General features: G+C 38.6%; 1 protein-coding gene across 1 annotated transcript in view; it reads right to left on the reverse strand.

Annotated features, from left to right (window-relative positions):
- Nucleotides 1-18,464, reverse strand: part of LOC146456960 (scavenger receptor cysteine-rich domain-containing protein DMBT1-like) — a gene marked incomplete at its 3' end in the record, with an annotated part of 596,400 nt that overhangs the window by 182,306 nt on the left and 395,630 nt on the right. Inside the window, exons 13-15 of the mRNA XM_085092482.1 lie at nt 17,393-17,565; nt 13,115-13,336; nt 639-795 (exon numbers count right to left, since the gene is read on the reverse strand). Of these exons, the coding sequence (XP_084948608.1) occupies nt 639-795; nt 13,115-13,336; nt 17,393-17,565 (552 nt within the window). The remainder of the gene's footprint in view (nt 1-638; nt 796-13,114; nt 13,337-17,392; nt 17,566-18,464) is intronic.

The raw sequence follows: 18,464 nt of genomic DNA on the forward strand, positions 1-18,464 counted from the left end.
TAAAAAAACGAAAAACGGAAATGGAAATTGGAATTCCGTTTTCCAAAGTCGTAAAAAAAAGAAAAACGAAAATAGAACTTTGAATTCCGTTTTTTAATGTTGTAGGAAAACGGAAAACAGAAATAAAAGTTGTATTTCATTTTTCCATGCCATAGAAAAACGGTTGGCACTAAGGTACACGCATTCCGCAGATCAAAACAACAACAATAACAACAAAAAGCAAAAAAAAAAAACACACACAAATAAGGAAAGAAACAGGCGAATGAGTCTCAAGATAAAAATAGCTACTTCTAGGGTAATGAGACTAACAAGTAAATTTGTTTTTTGCGATGTTTCAATAACTTTTTTTCGAGTAGTGTATAAACCTTTGTTTTTCTTTTTCTTTCTTTCTTTCTTTTTTTTTTTTTTTTGTCTTTTATTCTTCTCCAGTCATCTCCACAATATACATTAGGAGAATAAAGGTATTAAAATAACGGAGAAAGGGCCAAAAACAGAAAGACTAATACTTAGCCCTAACGATGGAAAAAAACAAGGTTCAAGCAAATATAGACAAAACAAAGAAACAATCACAACCCCCGTTATTGTGCAATGAAGGTTATGTAATGTATATTATAAACACTGATTCGATAGTTTTGTACCCGCAAGATGAATAACCCGCCAGGGTAAAATCAGAAAAGTAAATCCTTATGGCCATGCCGTGTGGAATTTGTACTCGATAAACACAGTCCATGTTGTTTGGATAGTTGTTTGGATATCCGGGACTTTTCAGTACGTTGTTGACAACGGCACCACATCCTGTTGGATTAAGTAGACATTTAGTTTTAATGAGTAATTTCTTAGTTATAGATCAATTAGTGATTAAAGTTAACGCAAAAAAAAAAAAAAAAAAAGAAAAAAAAAAAACCACGACGTTTCGACCTCTCCGAGATCATTTTCAAGTGCGAATAAGATACAAAACTTAGCATAAATATATTACAAACAGTTAAAATCGGTAAGAATTTCATAAACGCTAAAATGTGATAAAACATGTCAGTGATAAGTATTTATTTATAAAGTTAAAAAAAGACACAAAACAATGAAATAATAAAAAAAAAAATAACGAGGCTTGCTAAGAACTGATCTAAACAAATAATTTTGCGCGGATGGAATCACACTGTTTGTTTGGTGTTGGTTTAAGTTCTTTGATAAAAAAAAAAAAAGCGTTACGAAAATGAGGCAGTCAAGTTTGTCTTGACATTTTCTTAAAATTTTAAAACTTCGCGCAATGCCATTTCGGGCTATATTGTGCTGCTCCTTCAGGTGGTTTCCGTCTGTCAATCCCTTGAATTCTTCAATTCGCTGGTGAAGGTATCGGCACGTGTTACCAACATAGCCTGCATCGCACAGGCTACACTGAAAATAATACACAACGCACTGTTGATTCACAAGGGGTGGCTTGTCTTTCCTCACTTTGATTATTTTCGTCCGTGATCTTTCGACTTGTGTACACCGGGCTGGTATCCTCATTGATCTTCCGACCGAGGTCTCCAAGTTGTATGCGCAGTGCGTTTGCAGATTTCTGATCTTTGAAAGGCAGTACGATTCTTACTGGGGCTTTTTGCTTCTCAGGTACTTGCTGTTGGGTACGTGAATCCTCAGACACTTTTGAATCAATGAATTTGGCGGATGGTAGACTGTAAAAGTTTGTCTCGGTAGCGCAGTCGGGAAAAAGTCTCTTTGAGGCGTTCTCATTCCTGATTAATGAGCTTTCACGTTGATGAGAGCTTAAATGCAAGGTTGAGGATGTTTCAAAATTTTAAGAAAGTGTCAAAACAAACTTTACTGCCTCATTTTGGAAATGCCTTTTACCAAAGAACTAAAACCAACGCTGAACAAACAGTGTGATTCCATCCGCGCGAAATTATTTGTTTAGACAGTTCTTAACAAGGCTTATTATTGTTTTATTATTATTTAATTGTTTATGTCCTTTTTATTTTATTTATGAATACTTAACATTAACACATTTTATCACATTTTAGCGTGCACGACTTTCTTACCGATTTGAACTGTTTGTTATATATTTATGCTAAGTTTTGTATTTTACTCGCACTTGAAAATGACCTCGAAGAGGTCGAAACGTCATGATTTTTTAGCGTTTCCATTTTTACAAAAAAATTAAATAACCATTATAGAAAGGTTTAAGGGAAGAAAAACTGAGTAAGAGAACAATAAAGGGACGTTTTAAATCAACATAATTACTCTCCTTTTTGAGTACATTCCAAAAATCATTCACTACAAGTTCAATTTATTAGATATTGAACTGCAAAAATCCGCACAAAATAATGGTATAAGTTAATTAGTGTATAGCTTTATACGTTGTCACTGCTTAATTAAAAGCTAAGCTTTGTGATACGTTTTTTGTTCTTTACTATAATTAAAAATCAAGAATAGAGCGTTTTACAGAGAAATGCTTGTTTTGGTACAGTTCATTAATTTTTCTCCTAAGGACTACGAGTCAAATGTTAGTAAATAATAAAATAAATTTTAATCCTTTGGTGTTTGGTGTTTTTGTTGTTTTGGTTAAATCTTCGCCTTTGTATCCTCCTTAAAGTGCCTATGAAGTAAACATTTTTTTGTCACGGTTTGTTAGTTTATGAATTTCTCGGTCTGAATATGTGGGTTTTACCGAACAAAACCTTCTCAATCCGCAATTATGATCCCTGAAAGGTTCGAATTTAGCGCCGGAAAGTGTCTCCATGTTGCGCGCGGCCAAAACGATCGTATTACTAGGTTGTGACGTAGAAAATACTTTGGAACACACTAGTGTCATGGCGGCCGAGGGAGTTTCTTCGATCTCGGCGACTTATTATGCGTCTGGTAACTCCAATATGACAAACTGCTCGAAAAAAACTGGCATGCCGGGAATAAGTATACATTACTTCCCGAGAGACGAAACTTTACGGCAGAAGTAGATTCGGTTTACCCGAATTCACAGGAAAGATTCAAGCCATAGCTCTTGAAAGTGAAAGACAACGATGATCAGCTGTGTGTGGATATATTAGACTCTCATATCCGTGATAAACAATCATCCTGCAATCGTACTGCAGTTAAATAGCACGAGCATGAAATGACGGGTAGAAAAATCCACGGATCCTCAGTCTTGGCAGATAACATTTATTTAGCGCTTCCAGAAATCTTGCTTAATTCGAGCCGATATACCTAAACAAACGCCACAGAGCTACAATTGTACCCGGGAATTGCAGCATGATACACATTGTCATGCATATCGAAAACTAATCCTAATGAACAGTAAGCAAACCTTCATTCAGTATATTTGAGCATTTCCCCTCACGATCACGAGCGGTCGCACCACATTTTGATCAAAAGGGAAGAATCTCTGATACAAGAAAGCAAAACTCAGAAAACTATACCAAGGCTCTTATCAACACAACAGACACACAGCGAGAGTCGCTTGGCCGGGTCCGATCTGTCAACCTCAAATAAGATCTTGCGTGAGGACCATACTGTTGGTCATCGCAGAAAATTCATCATGCTTCGTGAGTAAACGCGCTCGATCTGACTTTTAAGAGCGGCTTGCTGTAAATATCAACTATACCCATGCAAGATAGAAAAATTCGATTTTCTCAAACTTTGCCATATTAAAGGGCTCTGCTAACTTGTTACAAAAATTGAACTTTGAAGTTGTTTGGATTTTCATTTTCTTTTCGAGACGAGGTTTAGTAATTTCCTCTCACAGCGCCCGAAATCGGTCCTGAAATTACACTTCTATCGAAGGTTAGCAAACCAAAACGAAAACCGTACCAGGAAAAACTGATGCATGCCCTTAAAATATCATCCTTCAACGGCGATGTAGAGCTGTTAGGTCTTAATAAATTTCGATCCTGAATTTCTTGAGGAATTTCCAAAATTATGCCTCGCGGAAGTATTGCGTGACGTTCAATTTTGGCCAGATTCGTGGGCAAAAAAATCGATCTGGTACATGGATTTACCTATCAAAACTATTATTGCCGCCAAAAGTATCATTTTATCTCAGCTTTTACCGAAAATTTAGCTTGGGTAAATGAAACGGCAAATTGTGAGAGCGTGTTGAAAACAAGACACTCACGCTAATTGATTGGCATTTTGACCCGCCATGTTGCAAGTATTATCACGGTTAATTTTCATAAAAAAGTTCGACTCTGTGTTAAATGTACGTCCCTCAAATCTCCGAGCGATATATCATCTCCCATACATAAGTCATTACCAGGGAAAAACGACCATTTTTGTTGCCAGATGGACGTATACAAAACATGGACCCAGGTCCATGGACCACCTCGTGGACCCGGTCCATGGACCACCCCTGTGGACCCGGTCCATGGACCACCACTAATAAATTTTCGAAGGCATATTTTACCTGTCAATATAATAAAGGATGGACTGCGGACTGTGTATAAAATACAGATTAAATATGGCATTCAATATGTAATTCACCTTCTACTTTCTATGTAATTGAGATTTTATGCTTTTACCACCATTGAGTTTTACACGCAATCCATATTTAGTTTTCTTTGCAATCGTAGGGTCTGATTTCTGGTGAGTACCGACAAGGTAGATTTCGTTCTTCATCACACCTTTTTTAAACAAATCGTCCGGGCGCAAGCAGAACGAGAAAGACTAGGCCAAGTCCCAAGTATTTTTATTACGGGATGCAGAAGAATTCAGAAGACCATTGCTATTCTTTTGGAAGCATACGTTGTCGAAACTAGACTAAGCTTTACATGTGCAGTTAAGAAATACGGATAAAACGAAGCCTAGTGGAGTATAAACAAACACGTGCCTCACATGAAGTAGGAACAAGGTAAAAGGTTGGTTTCGTCTATAATCCGTTGTAAAAGGTACTTGCGAAGAGCAGTGTTTACATTTCGAGATATCGAAGGGGGGTCTTTGGTGGTTCGACAGGGGCTGTGTCCATGGACCCAGTCCTCAGGGGTGGTCCATGGACCGGGTCCACGAGGTGGTCCATGGACCGAGCCCACAAGGTGGTCCACGGACTGGGTCCACATGGGTGGTCCATGGACCCGGGTCCATGATTTGTATAGGTCCGTTGCCTGATGTAGCGGTTTTATTTTGAATTACTTATACGATCCGACAAGCAATCTGTTTATAACTCAATATCGTCAAAGGTTTTCAAAAACCTTGTGTGACATACATGAAATTTAATATCTGGAAGTCCTTCTTACTTTTATCTCGAGAAATTGTAGCATCACTGGATAAACAATCGCATTTACGAGACTTTCATGTGGTAAATAAACTGTTACACGTCGTTCGGATTACCTTTTGAACACAGGATACCCAATACTGCCTAGCCGTTAAGCATTAATATCGTGCGTCTTTGTTGTTTTTGTTTCCAAATTATTTTATGCTTGAGTCTTTCAGCCCTCTAGTTTTCTTTTTATACTAAGAATGTTAAATAAATTTTTCAAGACGATCACTCTTTGCGAAGTGTTACTTATGTTATGCTGACAAGGCCATTCGCACAGGCCAGGTATTGTACCAGTCATGGTCATCACTTGTACTATTACCGTTCATTTCTAATAGAATTACGCAATCCTGCATCCTGGTATTACCCTAGTGCTCATGGTCAGTTGCTTAGTGAAAGACGCTGAAATATCAAAGTTTAATCTATCTAGCTGTCCAGTCCTCTTACTGGAATGTTGTATTCAGGAGCCATAATCAGGGATCCATCCCTGATTATGGCTCCTGGTGTATTGTAATAAATTACTACAGATGGCTTCGTGTGGATATGCCAAACTTGTTGGAGGCGTTTGTGGATGCAGTTCCGGTAGTCTTTCAACTTTGTGAAGCGAAACTCATACTCGCTCGAGTAGGTAAGGAACAATGTTCATAATTTTATATATATTTTGTAGTTGCCTGGCCAGATGTACAGACAACTTCTTTCCTCCTACGCTTAAAATATATAGCGGACCTTTCAAGACGTGAGGTATGAGTGTGAGCAAGTATACCAGTTTTCCACTCTTTAGGGCATTATGGTCTCCGGTTGGTAATCCGTCACTGATGACATTTTCTGGGTTGCGGCAGGGCTTTTTTGCTCTTACAAAAAGACGTTTCCTAGCTAGAATTCTAGCTGGAGCCTGCCTGGCTATCATGGCCATCTTGTCCGAATTTTCTTGTTGATGGGAAAAGGTTTTATTAAACTTTCCCACGATTGAAATACCTTGTCAAGTATGTCTGTCAGTACTTTCCGGATGTCACGCATTAACCACGTCTGAAACGGACGATTGCACGCCAGTAGAGGATCTATCATGCGTGACCTGAAAAGTTTAGGGTAGCGCGGGGTCAGGGAGGGTGGTGGGGGAGGGGGGCAGTGACAAACCCTAACCCTAACGATATTTTGTACTTCCCTAACCTTGGAGTTCTAAATTAAAAACTATACCTGTAAACAGTCACATCGGTTCTGACAAACTCTGTAGGTTAGACAAATGAGTACCCACCACCCCAATGCTCTCCCGACCCAACCCTCATCATCATCATCATCATCATCATCATCATCATCATCATCATCATCATCATCATCATCATCATCATCATCATCATTATTTATTTGCCTTACTTAAGAAAAGGAAATCATTCAATTTACAAGTCAAGGTAATGGCGAGGAAACCGTCCCTGAATATGCACATTAAAGCTGACTTTTCTGCCGTTGTTTTATTTTGTTTCAATTTTTGTTTCTTTCTTTTTTTTTCCTCGTTTCAATCTGCATTCCACGTCTTTGGACGAATATGTCACCTAAATCCATAAACTTTAACCGATTTGTTTAATAAAATCTTGGAGGAGGAGGAGGGGGTTATTGAAGATATCTGTACTGAGATTCGAAGACAGCCTCCGAGTACCTGATACCCAAAGGCAGGCTGGGCGTCCTCATGATTAGGCTATGGATCGTAGTGTTATTGAACAGCTGATTGATGGATGAAACGTTTGCAGTTTTCATACAGAAGTAAATCTGCCACTCCACCAAAATTCACTTCACAACAAAGTTCTTCTCTAAAAGGTTAGAGATTATTACTTGCTTGCAAAGTTGATATGAGTCATTACTCCGCCCTATTTTCCAATTTTAACCTGGAACGTTCAGTGTGGTAGATTTAATATCTTATCATCTTACAGGAGTGTTTGATATCGACAGAACTCATCTTGAACTGACTATTTGTTCAAGGCAGCGTGATCTGTTTGGGGTTAGATGGCGATCTAACAAAAAGAACTCTGCTGCTTTGATTAAGCAGAAAACGCGGTATTACCCTGTCCCGGTCCGTCGCCATTTTATCGTTTTCAATGTTTCAGAAAAAAAAAGTAATAAAATAAAAAGGATGCTACTTAGCGAAACAGTTACAATGCATGACGCCAAAGTCAGCCCGATGTAGGTAATTGTGTAGCGCGCGCTGCAGGAGTAATTGTTGTTTGCCATCCTTCGGATATAATTGTGGAATCCAAGTTACTTGAGAATCCTTTTCTGTTGGTGTATATTACTAGAGTCAAACCTCCCGTAAGCGACCACCCAAAATGTCAAGCGTAGGTGGTCTCTTACGGGAGGTGGTCGCTTACGAGAGGTGGTCTAAATTCTCAACTCATTAGCATAAGGTGACTCCAGAGGTTTAGTAGCCACAATAACGTTTTTCAACTTTCAGAAAATTATATTGCCAGTAAAATTTCAGCATCCAAGGTGATGGTTCGCCTGCGGTATTAGTTACCCAATACTAAGAATGGGACAAGTCTATTTCAGGACACCTCCAATTGTGACATTCATGTCCCCTGAACTACCCAAGAATGTACATGTGATAATGCTACAGAGGTAAATTTTCCAACTTCTGACAGGGGATAGATGAGGACTTTTGTCGTGTATGTGACAAGTGGTTGCTTACGGGTAGTAAAAAAAAATTTCTAAAAATGGCCGCGGTCGCCTACAAGAGGTGGTCGCTTACGAGAGGTTCCAATTATAGTGATTTGACTGGGGATATTTTGGAACTTTGGCTCAAGAGAGGTGGTCGCTTACGAGGGGTGGTTGCAAGGGAAGGTTCGACTGTATGAGGGAAAGGCAGCAGTATAGCATCGAGCAAAGTGCGTAACAAATACGTGCGAAGCCTGTGCTTCGCTGTTATAGTGTAACTAGGCAACAGTTATGAATTTGAATGAATGTTCCGTATACGCATCGACTAAATCTGCTAAAATGTTGTAATTATCTCATACAGATAACCCTCGACTGAGGTAAGAAGTAGAGTTTCCTGTATTTATCATAAGTTTTTCTCAAGTTGTTTGTCGATAATGATATATCAACTGATATTATGTTGCGTCCATTCCTAGGCTTCGCAATTTAAAATAAACATTACATAAAACTACGAAAATGGTCATTTTACCTTGATATTGATTTACACAGACGAAAACTGACATCGCACATCATTTAATGAACCATCTAACAGTTTTTGGATACCCTTTTCCGATACGGTGGGAAGTGCTCGCGGTGCGGAAGGTCAAAACTAACTAGCTTGAGCACATTGGTTTGAAGACTACAGACGCTCGCAGAATTTGTCATTTCATTTATCCAGGCTAGTTTCTCGATAAAAGCTAAGACAAATGATACTTTTAGTTGGAATAATAGCCTCGATAGGCAAACCCATGTATTACACAAGTTTTCGAGAAATGTTTCTCAGTTTATATATAACCTGTTATGTGATTGTGGCATTCTGTAAACAAATCAAAATAAAACCGCTACACTTACAATTGGTAACAAAACTGGTCGTTTCGCACTGGTATTGACTTACACGTGGGATATAATATATCGCTCGGATATTTGAGGGACACAAAAGACTTTTTACGTACATTTAACACAGAGTTGAACTTTTTTTTATGTAAATTAACCGTGATAATACTCGCAGCATGGCGGGTCAAAATGCCAATTAATTGGCGTGAGTGTCTTGTTTTCAACACGCTCTCACAATTTGCCGTTTCATTTACCCAAGCTAAATTTTCGGTGAAAGCTAAGATAAAATGATACTTTTGGCGGCAATAATAGTTTTGATAGGTAAATCCATGTACCAGACCGATTTTTTTGCCCACGAATCTGGCCAAAATTGAACGTCACGCAATACTTCCGCGAGGCATAATTTTGGAAATTCCTCAAGAAATCCAGGATCGAAATTCATTAAGACCTAACAGCTCTACATCGCCGTTGAAGGATGATATTTTAATGGCATGCATCAGTTTTTCCTGGTACGGTTTCCGTTTTGGTTTGCTAACCTTTGATAAAAGTGTAATTTCAGGACATATTTCGGGCACTGTGAGAGGAAATTACTAAGCCTCGTCTCGACAAGAAAATAAAAATCCAAACAACTTCAAAGTTCAATTTTTGTAACAAGTTAGCAAAGCCCTTTACTATGGCAAAGTTTGAGAACATCGAATCTTTCTATCTTGCATGGGTATAGTTGATATTTACAGCAAGCCGCTCTTAAACACTATTACTTCCATCAAAAGTGAGTTTTTGACGGGCCTGTGCAATTTCCATTTGCAGCATCTGTGTGCTCTCGCATTCTCAAATCGAACAAAATCGAGTTTGGAGAGACAATATCCAGCAAACTACGAAATTCTTCGCCTTTTCATTTCGGCAAAGTATATCCAAGTACTAAACAATCATTCATCGAAACGTCGCCTGCGAATCGAGCGCGCAGAACGGTCAGAACGGTAGCGGTAAGGCCATCTTGATCTTCGTCCTCGTCTTATTCTTGAGCTGTTCGACGCCAGTACAGTATGATCTGCATCGGGTCAAACGACTGCAAAAACTTCCATTTTGCCTGAATCGCTTGACTCTTTCAGATTTCCGTTGAAAAAGTTTCGGTAAAGGACATCACTTCATTATTCTCCAACATTTTTTTTTTTCGGGGGGGGGGGGGGGGGGAGGAACCTTGAACACGGAAATTTTCACGATAAAAATATTGGGTGATTCTGTGTAAGGTGTGATGTAGAATCGAGGACCACGCTCAAGCGATTTTCAGTCAGTTATCTTTATTTTTGAACTGTGAAAACTTTCTGTAGCAAAACCCGTACGATTCGGGCTCTATAGCAATCAGAATTCTACTGAAATTTTACAACGTCATTTACGTCATCGCATTTGGAGACGAACTTTGACTCAGGCGACTCAGAAATCACTTTTATTGCTGGATACGAAATGGAACCCGATTAGGATTTATCCCGTTTATCACCACAGAGATAACCTAAACCACGAGTGAGTCTAGGGATGACGAAGCTGTTGCTTATGCTGACAACTCACTGGCGGACGCAAAAAGGACAGCGAGATACCAAGGAGAAGTGAAGGCCGTATTCTAAAGGACCGATTAAAGGACGATGTAGAACTCAAGGAATGTCAAGATTCGCGATCGTTTCCATTAATTTTGCGCGTGGTTTTGTCGTGCTTATTGATATTTTCCACGTGTTGGCACGCTTTCTTTACACGCTAAAGCGTTTGTATTTCTTAAATAATTTACCCGCTAACATAACGTTACTGTACTTTAGATACAAGTGTAGAAATTGTGGAGTCGTTTGGTTACAAAAATGTGCGAACGTCGTTGCTAGCGCTGTTGTGGACTGTAAGGGTCGTTCTGCTATCACAAAAGTATAAATTGCTGGGAAAGCGGTAATTCCGAAGCTGTCTCGCTCTAACCCGTTCTTTACACTCTGGAAGGGGATTGACAGGCTGCTGAGCCGTCGCGCCACTAAATTATAAACCTTACTCGCTCTTTACACCCTGACCGCCAATGGCGAGCCACCGAGACTTCGAGCCACTAAATTGTTGACCCTACTCGTTCTTTACACGCGACTGGTGAGCCGCCTCACTGAGTTATATACTTCTCGAAATGTGTCTCTCTATTGTTTTTTTGTTCCGAATCTTCATCCTTTGATCCTTTGTGCATGTGTAATTACATACAAAATAGTCAGTTACAAAATACTTCGAGCATATTACTGAAGTCTTCGATGACTTCCATCGAGCACCCTTCTTTCTAACAAAGTCGACCCATCTTTTTCTTCGTTTCTTCGCCTCTGGACGCTCTTCGCCTTAAGAAGGTATCGTACGGCTCGCTTTTCCTTCCTGCAAATTCCTAATCTAACTGCAACCTCTGCAACTGACTGCAATCAGAAGTCGAACCCACTATTACGAGTTCGGATGCTCTACCACTGAGCTACAGGAGACTCGTGGAAGCTAAGGCCATTAAACTAGGTTTATGGGACAAACATCCCACATACTGCTTCGAATGGAATGTCGATGAGTGGCATGTGCGCAATGAAAGGAAATGTGATGTGATATTTTTTTAAGCCTTAGAGCATCTGAACTAGTAGTCGGAAGGTCTTAGGTCTTACTCCTGATAGGAACACTCGGAATTTATTTTTCCGAGTTTGCCTGTGTTATTACCGAATAATACATCATACTCATTTGTTCCCCAGGCAGTGGTAGGGCATTCGAACTTGTAAATGTAAGGTCTTAGGTTCGACTCCTAATAGGAGCACTCGGAATATCTTTTTCCGAAATTGCCTTTGTTATTACTGAACAATAAATCATTCTCATTTGTTCACCAGGCTTTAAAAATATTACATCACGTTTCCTTTCATAGCTTCAGAAAAGCACCGAAATTGAGCAAAAACCAATCAGAACCATTAATTAAAGAAACACTAATTTACCTTAAAACAACAGTTATATTAAGAAAAGTTTTTTTCTCTAGTTTAAAAAGGGGTTTTCCATTTTGTGAAGAAAACTGCCTGTCAAAATTTGGTTGCCATGACAACATCAAAGTCAATGAATACAACTGACCGCATAAAACTTCTTTTAGTTAAATTTTTTAAAACGACCTTAAGTTTCCTGGAGTTTGCGCAAACATAAAAAAAGTTATGCAGGTTCAACGTCGCGGTGGACAGAATCTCTCCTACCAATCTACATATGGTTAATCTAACTATATAAAAGAAACAAGTGAAGTATGTGTGGTGTTCTCGTGTTCTCAAAGTGACGTCAGCAACCACTAGACCCATGCTCCTTTAAACTCGGTCGTGAACCAAACTGGTGTTGATTTTAGACTATTTTCCGTTTTTCCAGAAGGTACAAAATACCGAAGATTTCACCAAATTAAAAAAAAATACTTCTGCAGAGATGCTTACCGAAATATGGGGATTTTCTGGGGGGGGAAATGGGGATGGAGGGGTTTAGGTGCACTTTAATTGAGTGAGCTCAGCATATTGTTAGAATCAATGGAGGCTGCCTGAAGTAGACTTGTTAGTGGAAACTTGCAAGTAAAGAAATATTACACATTACTTCCATGCGTTTTATTCCAGCAAGTCATTCGGAAGCCTCGTTTAATGTTAAATATTACCAAGAGAATCTGGCTTGAAAGTATTTAAGCAACACTACTTAAATTAATATCCTCTATTTACATAAGACGTTATCAAAGTTTTACACAAAATGCATGTACTTGGCTAGCAGAATCAATTTTTAGAAAGTGACAGTCGAATGCTGATTACCGTGAACAAATACAATAACAAACCAGCTTTGGTAAACTTACTTCTTCACCAAGTTTACAAAAAAAATCCACTCAATACATTGCGCCGATTAAAACGCTTTGCTCTGCAGACATGAAGGCGTTGGGAGATGGAATTTTCACAAATTTTAACAATGTACGAAGAAAGAGAAATGCGGTCATCTAATAGTCAATGCAGAAGTAAGAAGATAGTGAATGGTGGTCTATGTGTTATTGATGGCTTTGTCAAAGGAGGAGTTGTAGTGTGTTCTGTTAAGGAGTGTGTCATAAACTCCATCAATGAAGACCTCGATGAACCTGTTTTTAACTGAATTGGTGCATTTTTAAACTGAACAGTAATGGTAAGCTCCCTAATTTTCAATTCCTTATCGTCGCAGAATTAGTATGCGACAGATGTCACAAGAATCTTTATATGGATATTATTGTTTAAAGAATGAAGGTAAAAATATAATGTGAATTACATAAGTATTAGTCATATATATTAAAAAATCTAAAAGTTAGTTACCAAAGGAAAAAAACAAACACAAAGGAAAGCAAAAGAAAAGGCAAACCTGTAACAGAAAACGTTTTTGAATCTGTCCCTGCCTGGTTGACAGCCATACAAGTGACGTTTCCCTCCTTTGTAACTTTTACAACTACAGTATCTGTTCCCTGACCCAAAATGGTGGAGTTCTGAATGAGCGACATATTTATGGGACGAGTTCCTTCAGCCGAACACCGTAACTTGCGACCTTGAACTGCTTGCACCACTGGAACCGTTATTTTAGGTTTATCTAAAATAGTTTGATGCAAAGATAAAATAATATCGTTTTAGAAAAGTGTCACCCTGGACTTAATTGCATCTTTAGTGCCTTTCGAAATTACATTTTCTATTATCCTTTTTACTTCTTCCTCAGAAACGTCAACAAATCGCTAAACGGCCATTTTGAAAATTAGTGCTGCCACTACAATAATCTCGCGCGAGGTGATTATAGAAGGATATGACGCAATCCTCGACCATTCAGATAAACAGAATCTCAGTCTATAATCACCTGAGTAATTATACTAAACTGAATATATTTAACAATTATTCCATAAGCGCGTGTTTGAGATAAGATGTTGGGATATAATCATTTCATATCCAAAATGCGTGAGTGGAATAATTATTTTCTTAAAAAAAAATCGATAGATATTGCTAGATGTCGATGATTTTGCCTTGCAAGAACAACCAGGAGATAAATTAAAGGTCGCTATTTTTCGGGCATGCTTTAATGGTTCATGGCCGCTATATCTGTCTCGATTTGAAACAACATATCCAAAGAAATTTTGTATTATCTTAACTTTTTTTCAAAGATCAATTATCTTAAGTGAATCACAGGATAGCTGGCATGAGGCCCATTTTTAATCAGACTTGGCCATTTTAAATTATTTGGCACCATTCGGGTCCAAGTAACATGTATACAATTGTGAATGTCTTTGAATATCTAAGTCGCCAAATTCCACGAGAGCGCTAAAATATTTACCTACAAACAATAAGCCTAGAGGCATTAAAAGCTAGTAGAATGAAAGAGTCAAATCATGCTCTGTGATTGGCTTCCCGAGCGGTCAAGATGGAGCGATCTTGCCTGCTCGGGACTACCTGTTGCCGGTGAGCTCAGCATCGAAAGTTTAATCCACAAACAATGCAATATTTCCTTCCATTTTCTTGTTGTTCTGGGGCAACCGCTCACTAAAATGTTAACAACATTTGCCTAGATAAAAGGAAGGGACATGAAATCTTCTTGGGGTAGGGTAAATTTTGTGACGTTGAATTTATGGTTTGCTCTGCAGTGTCAGATCTTAGAGAGGTTAATTTGGTAAAATTTTTTGTTTATTATTGTCTCAAGTTGAGTACTAAATTGATTAGTTCTCCCACTTTGCAAGGAATGTTTTTACATTCTAGCGTAGTGATAGGTGCGTTTAGTGTTCAGTGCAATTCAGAAAAGTTGTGTTTCTTAAGTTCACCGAAGCGCACGTTTTTAATTTACCTGCCGTTTGCTTGTAGTAAACAACAAAATCTTCTCAAAGTGGCTTCGAGACACACCGTGCGTTGTCTTTCGCTGTGCTTGTTTATTACCACGTGCACTGTACGATCCTCCGATTTCAACGATTTTTTCCATCCACTAATAAGCTCTAATGTCTCATAAGAACATGTTCACATCCACTCAGCCAATCAGTTCCCAGTATTTGTGTGCTCTTTATCAACACAAACTTTGTTAAATTATGTAAAGAGGCCGCGGCTTTTAATGACAGGGAAAGTGTGGGGTAAAGTGACCTACTCATTAGTATGCTCTATATAGAGCATACTAATGAGTATATAGAGCACTGGTACGGGTATGGCTTGCCATCACCTCTCAGAACTTCCAATATGAATCTTGTAAGCCAGTAATTTACCTCTTTCACGGGGGTGGTGCCCAAATTAACTGGAACGGACCTATACTCATCTCTAAGGGTTTCAATTTGTGTGTTTCGGTATTCATTTCAGACTCGATAGACGTTTATTGACCACACGGTACTTTGTCGAGTTGGAATTCTTTCTATTTCGTTTTGCTCAATTTCGTTCACTGTGGTAGGCTTTTGGAAACATGCACTTTTATCGAATTCATCCCCCAAGCACTCGGATATTTCTACGCTTTCAAAAGCAAGTAACTCTTGAGTGGCAAGGACGGCGTCAAGTTCCTCGAGCTCTGCACACTGGTTCATAGCCGGAGCAAATGAGCCATCAAAACAACAAAGAATAAACAAAGCTCCAAAGAAAGAAACATTACGGCGACATCCAAAACAAACTAACAACGTGATTCTTACGTGTGAATGACAAAATTAAAATACGATCACAAAAAGAATCTTCATAAATTGCGGTTTCTTCGCGGATGTGACCATGTTCCAAGACGATTACACAATGAACGCTAGTGTCCTGGGATATAGGACATAGCACCTCTCGCATTAGATAGAAGTGTCATTCGGGCTACGCCCTCGTGGCCTTCTATCTATGCTCGAGGTACTATATCCCATAGACCCCTCGCGTTCATAGTCTAACCCTTACTTATACTTAAACGGCGACAATAGGGCAGCGAGCAATATAACGACTAAACTGTTTGGTTTTCTGTTCTTATAGTGTTCCTCATAGCTAATTTGAGAAATTACATTACGTAATTCTAGGACGTTCCGAGCTTTTGTTATAAGACTTTGCCTAGTCGGTCACCTCAATATATCAGTAATTTAATATCAATAATTAAGCAATCTGCCTACCAATCACGCTTAAATGATGTAATTTTACGAGAATTCCCTCTTGCAGGCCAAAAAAGGCACTTCGAGGGCGTGAAAAGGAAGGATTAAGGTTAGACTTCATCTATAGTTTTGTTCCAGAAAACATATGCCGGGAAAGATATAGGCCTCTGAAATCGGCCCTAATTTCAATTCGAAATCTAACCCTTGAAGGTCGCTGTCTTCAACAAGTGAGTTAGCACATTAAAAATATGACTTGCGACTTAATTCTTACACTGAACGAGAGATAATAGAAAGATTTACATGCAGCTGGGACAGGAAAACGGGAGTAGCTATCGTTGCTGTGTGTGAGGCTTCTAAAGATGCACGATTTTCCAGTTTTTCCGGGGGGGATGAATCAGGCGTGTAGCCGTAAATTCAACTTTTCTAATTTTTAGAAAAACGAGAGAGCGGTGGAACTTTTAATTGTGATTTTTGAAAATAGTTCACCAAAGAGAACATTTAGGTGAAATAAAATGAAATCTGAAATTTCCTCTCTGTCGTGGGATTTTTGATCTTTACAGTCAGTAGCTCTTAACTATTGCGATAAATGCGCAGTCACTCTGTAGACGCCCCCTCCGCCCCCCCCCCCCCCCCCCCCGGGTTTGGGGATGGAAATCGCTTGTGTCCGAGCAAGTGAAATAGTTGAGCAGGAAAGCGACAAGTTTAAGCGATGGATTAAGGAAAGCATATGTATTACATCGAACACTCCTACTATGAACAGGGACGAGGGAGCTTATCTGCTTTCTCCCATATGGACAAAAGTGATCTCCATCCCCAAACCAGAGGGGGGGGGGACGTCTACAGAGTGAGTTTGCGCATTTATCGCAATAATTAACACCTTCAGAAGCCTATTTAAGGTTTCTGACACTTTTCATGTTTTTCAAGTTTTGATAAAGATGGCTGACAGTCATCGAAACTGTCAGCATTAATAAGACGTTAATATAAGACTGGCTATGATGTAAGAACATTCAAATCGACTGTTTATCTTCTTCAAGCCTGATGAATTTCTTCAAGAAGGACTGAGAATCAGGTTTTTACTAAGATCATTCCAAAAAAATATATGAAATTCAGCTGTGAAACCGCCCGAGCCGGGAGGTTTGCCATTTTTAAACTCGTTCAGAGCCAACAAGCATTCATTTTCGGTGATAACGCCTTCACAACCACTAGACATTTGCTACGGCAAAGTAGTCAAGTAGCTGGTAATTTATGCAGTTAAACCACACAATGACAGTTCTGGGTATCAGTGCCTTGAATCAGTGCTACAAAACCGAAAGCGTTATTTTCAGATTTTGCAGCTTATTAGCTTTACAGTAATATAAAGTTAACGTTCTTAGGGTTTCTGATAAGGTAGCTGCCTGAGGGGTGTATTTGCTAAATAACCGCGCTTAATTTAATACTGCTTGACTATTTATTTTCTTTTTCAATAGTAACGCGTACATTGTAATCGGTGAATTATAATTTACCATGACAAACAATGCTTGAATAAATTGAATTTTACTTTGGAGAGTATTTCGATAAACTTTCGTCCGACTCTTTGTACTTACCGGGAGAAAGAAAGGAGAAGTCTAGCTTGTATCCTCTGCGCGTGACACGGTCGTTTGAGTGAAAGGTTAGCACAGCATAGCGTCCAGTGAAAGTAATATTCAATCCAGACTGCCACCCACAGTATGTACCTACAATATAGTTGTTATCATTGGAAATCTTCAAGTAGTCATACCTGAAAACAAGAAAGACGTAGTTGTTTTGTTGATGAGATAATATAAACTTAAATGACATTAGCTTATACAACTTGATAATATAATATGTGGCAAAATTACACGCATTATTATATGTTTACTGAGTTAAAGGAGTACGGCCAATTACTAACAAATAAGTGCAGATATATACACGAAAGTAGGACAAACATTACAATAACTTACATTTAAACTATATATAGACGAATCGACAAGGTAACCGATAAAAAATGCTAAAGTAATCCATGGCCTAATAATAGATGATGCAAATACAACGACACGGACAAACAAACCTTACACACAGCTCACCTATCAAATTGTCTAAAAATAAAAGCAAAGGTTCCAAAACAACCCATGATCAGGCCAGTATAAAGTACAGACAGGCGCAAAGAGTAGAAAATGAGATTACATACATGCAAAACTAGTTTATCACATGTGTGTCATGACAATAAATGACAAAGCAGTCTAGTTATTGATTGATTCTTGGCCTCAGATCCAAACAACAACAATAACAACAAAAAGCAAAAAAAAAAAAGCACAAATAAGCAAAGAAACTGGCGAATGAGTCTCAAGATAAAAATAGCTACTCTTAGAGTAATGATACCAACAAGTAACTTTGTTCTTTGCGATGTCTCAATAGCTTTTTTTCGAGTAGTGTATAAACCTTTTTTTTTTTCTTTTTCTTTCTTTCTTTCTTTTTTTTTTTTTAATGTCTTTTATTCTTCTCCAGTCATCTCCACAATATACATTAGGAGAATAAAGGTATTAAAATAACAGAGAAAGGGCCAAAAAACAGAAAGACTAATACTTAGCCCTAATGATGGAAAAAAAAAAAACAAGGTTTAAGCAAATATAGACAAAACAAAGAAACAATCACAACCAC

The sequence above is a fragment of the Pavona decussata genome, unplaced genomic scaffold (genome assembly GCF_977016875.1).
Source record: "Pavona decussata unplaced genomic scaffold, jaPavDecu1.1 SCAFFOLD_252, whole genome shotgun sequence".
Taxonomy (NCBI): Eukaryota; Metazoa; Cnidaria; class Anthozoa; order Scleractinia; family Agariciidae; genus Pavona; species Pavona decussata.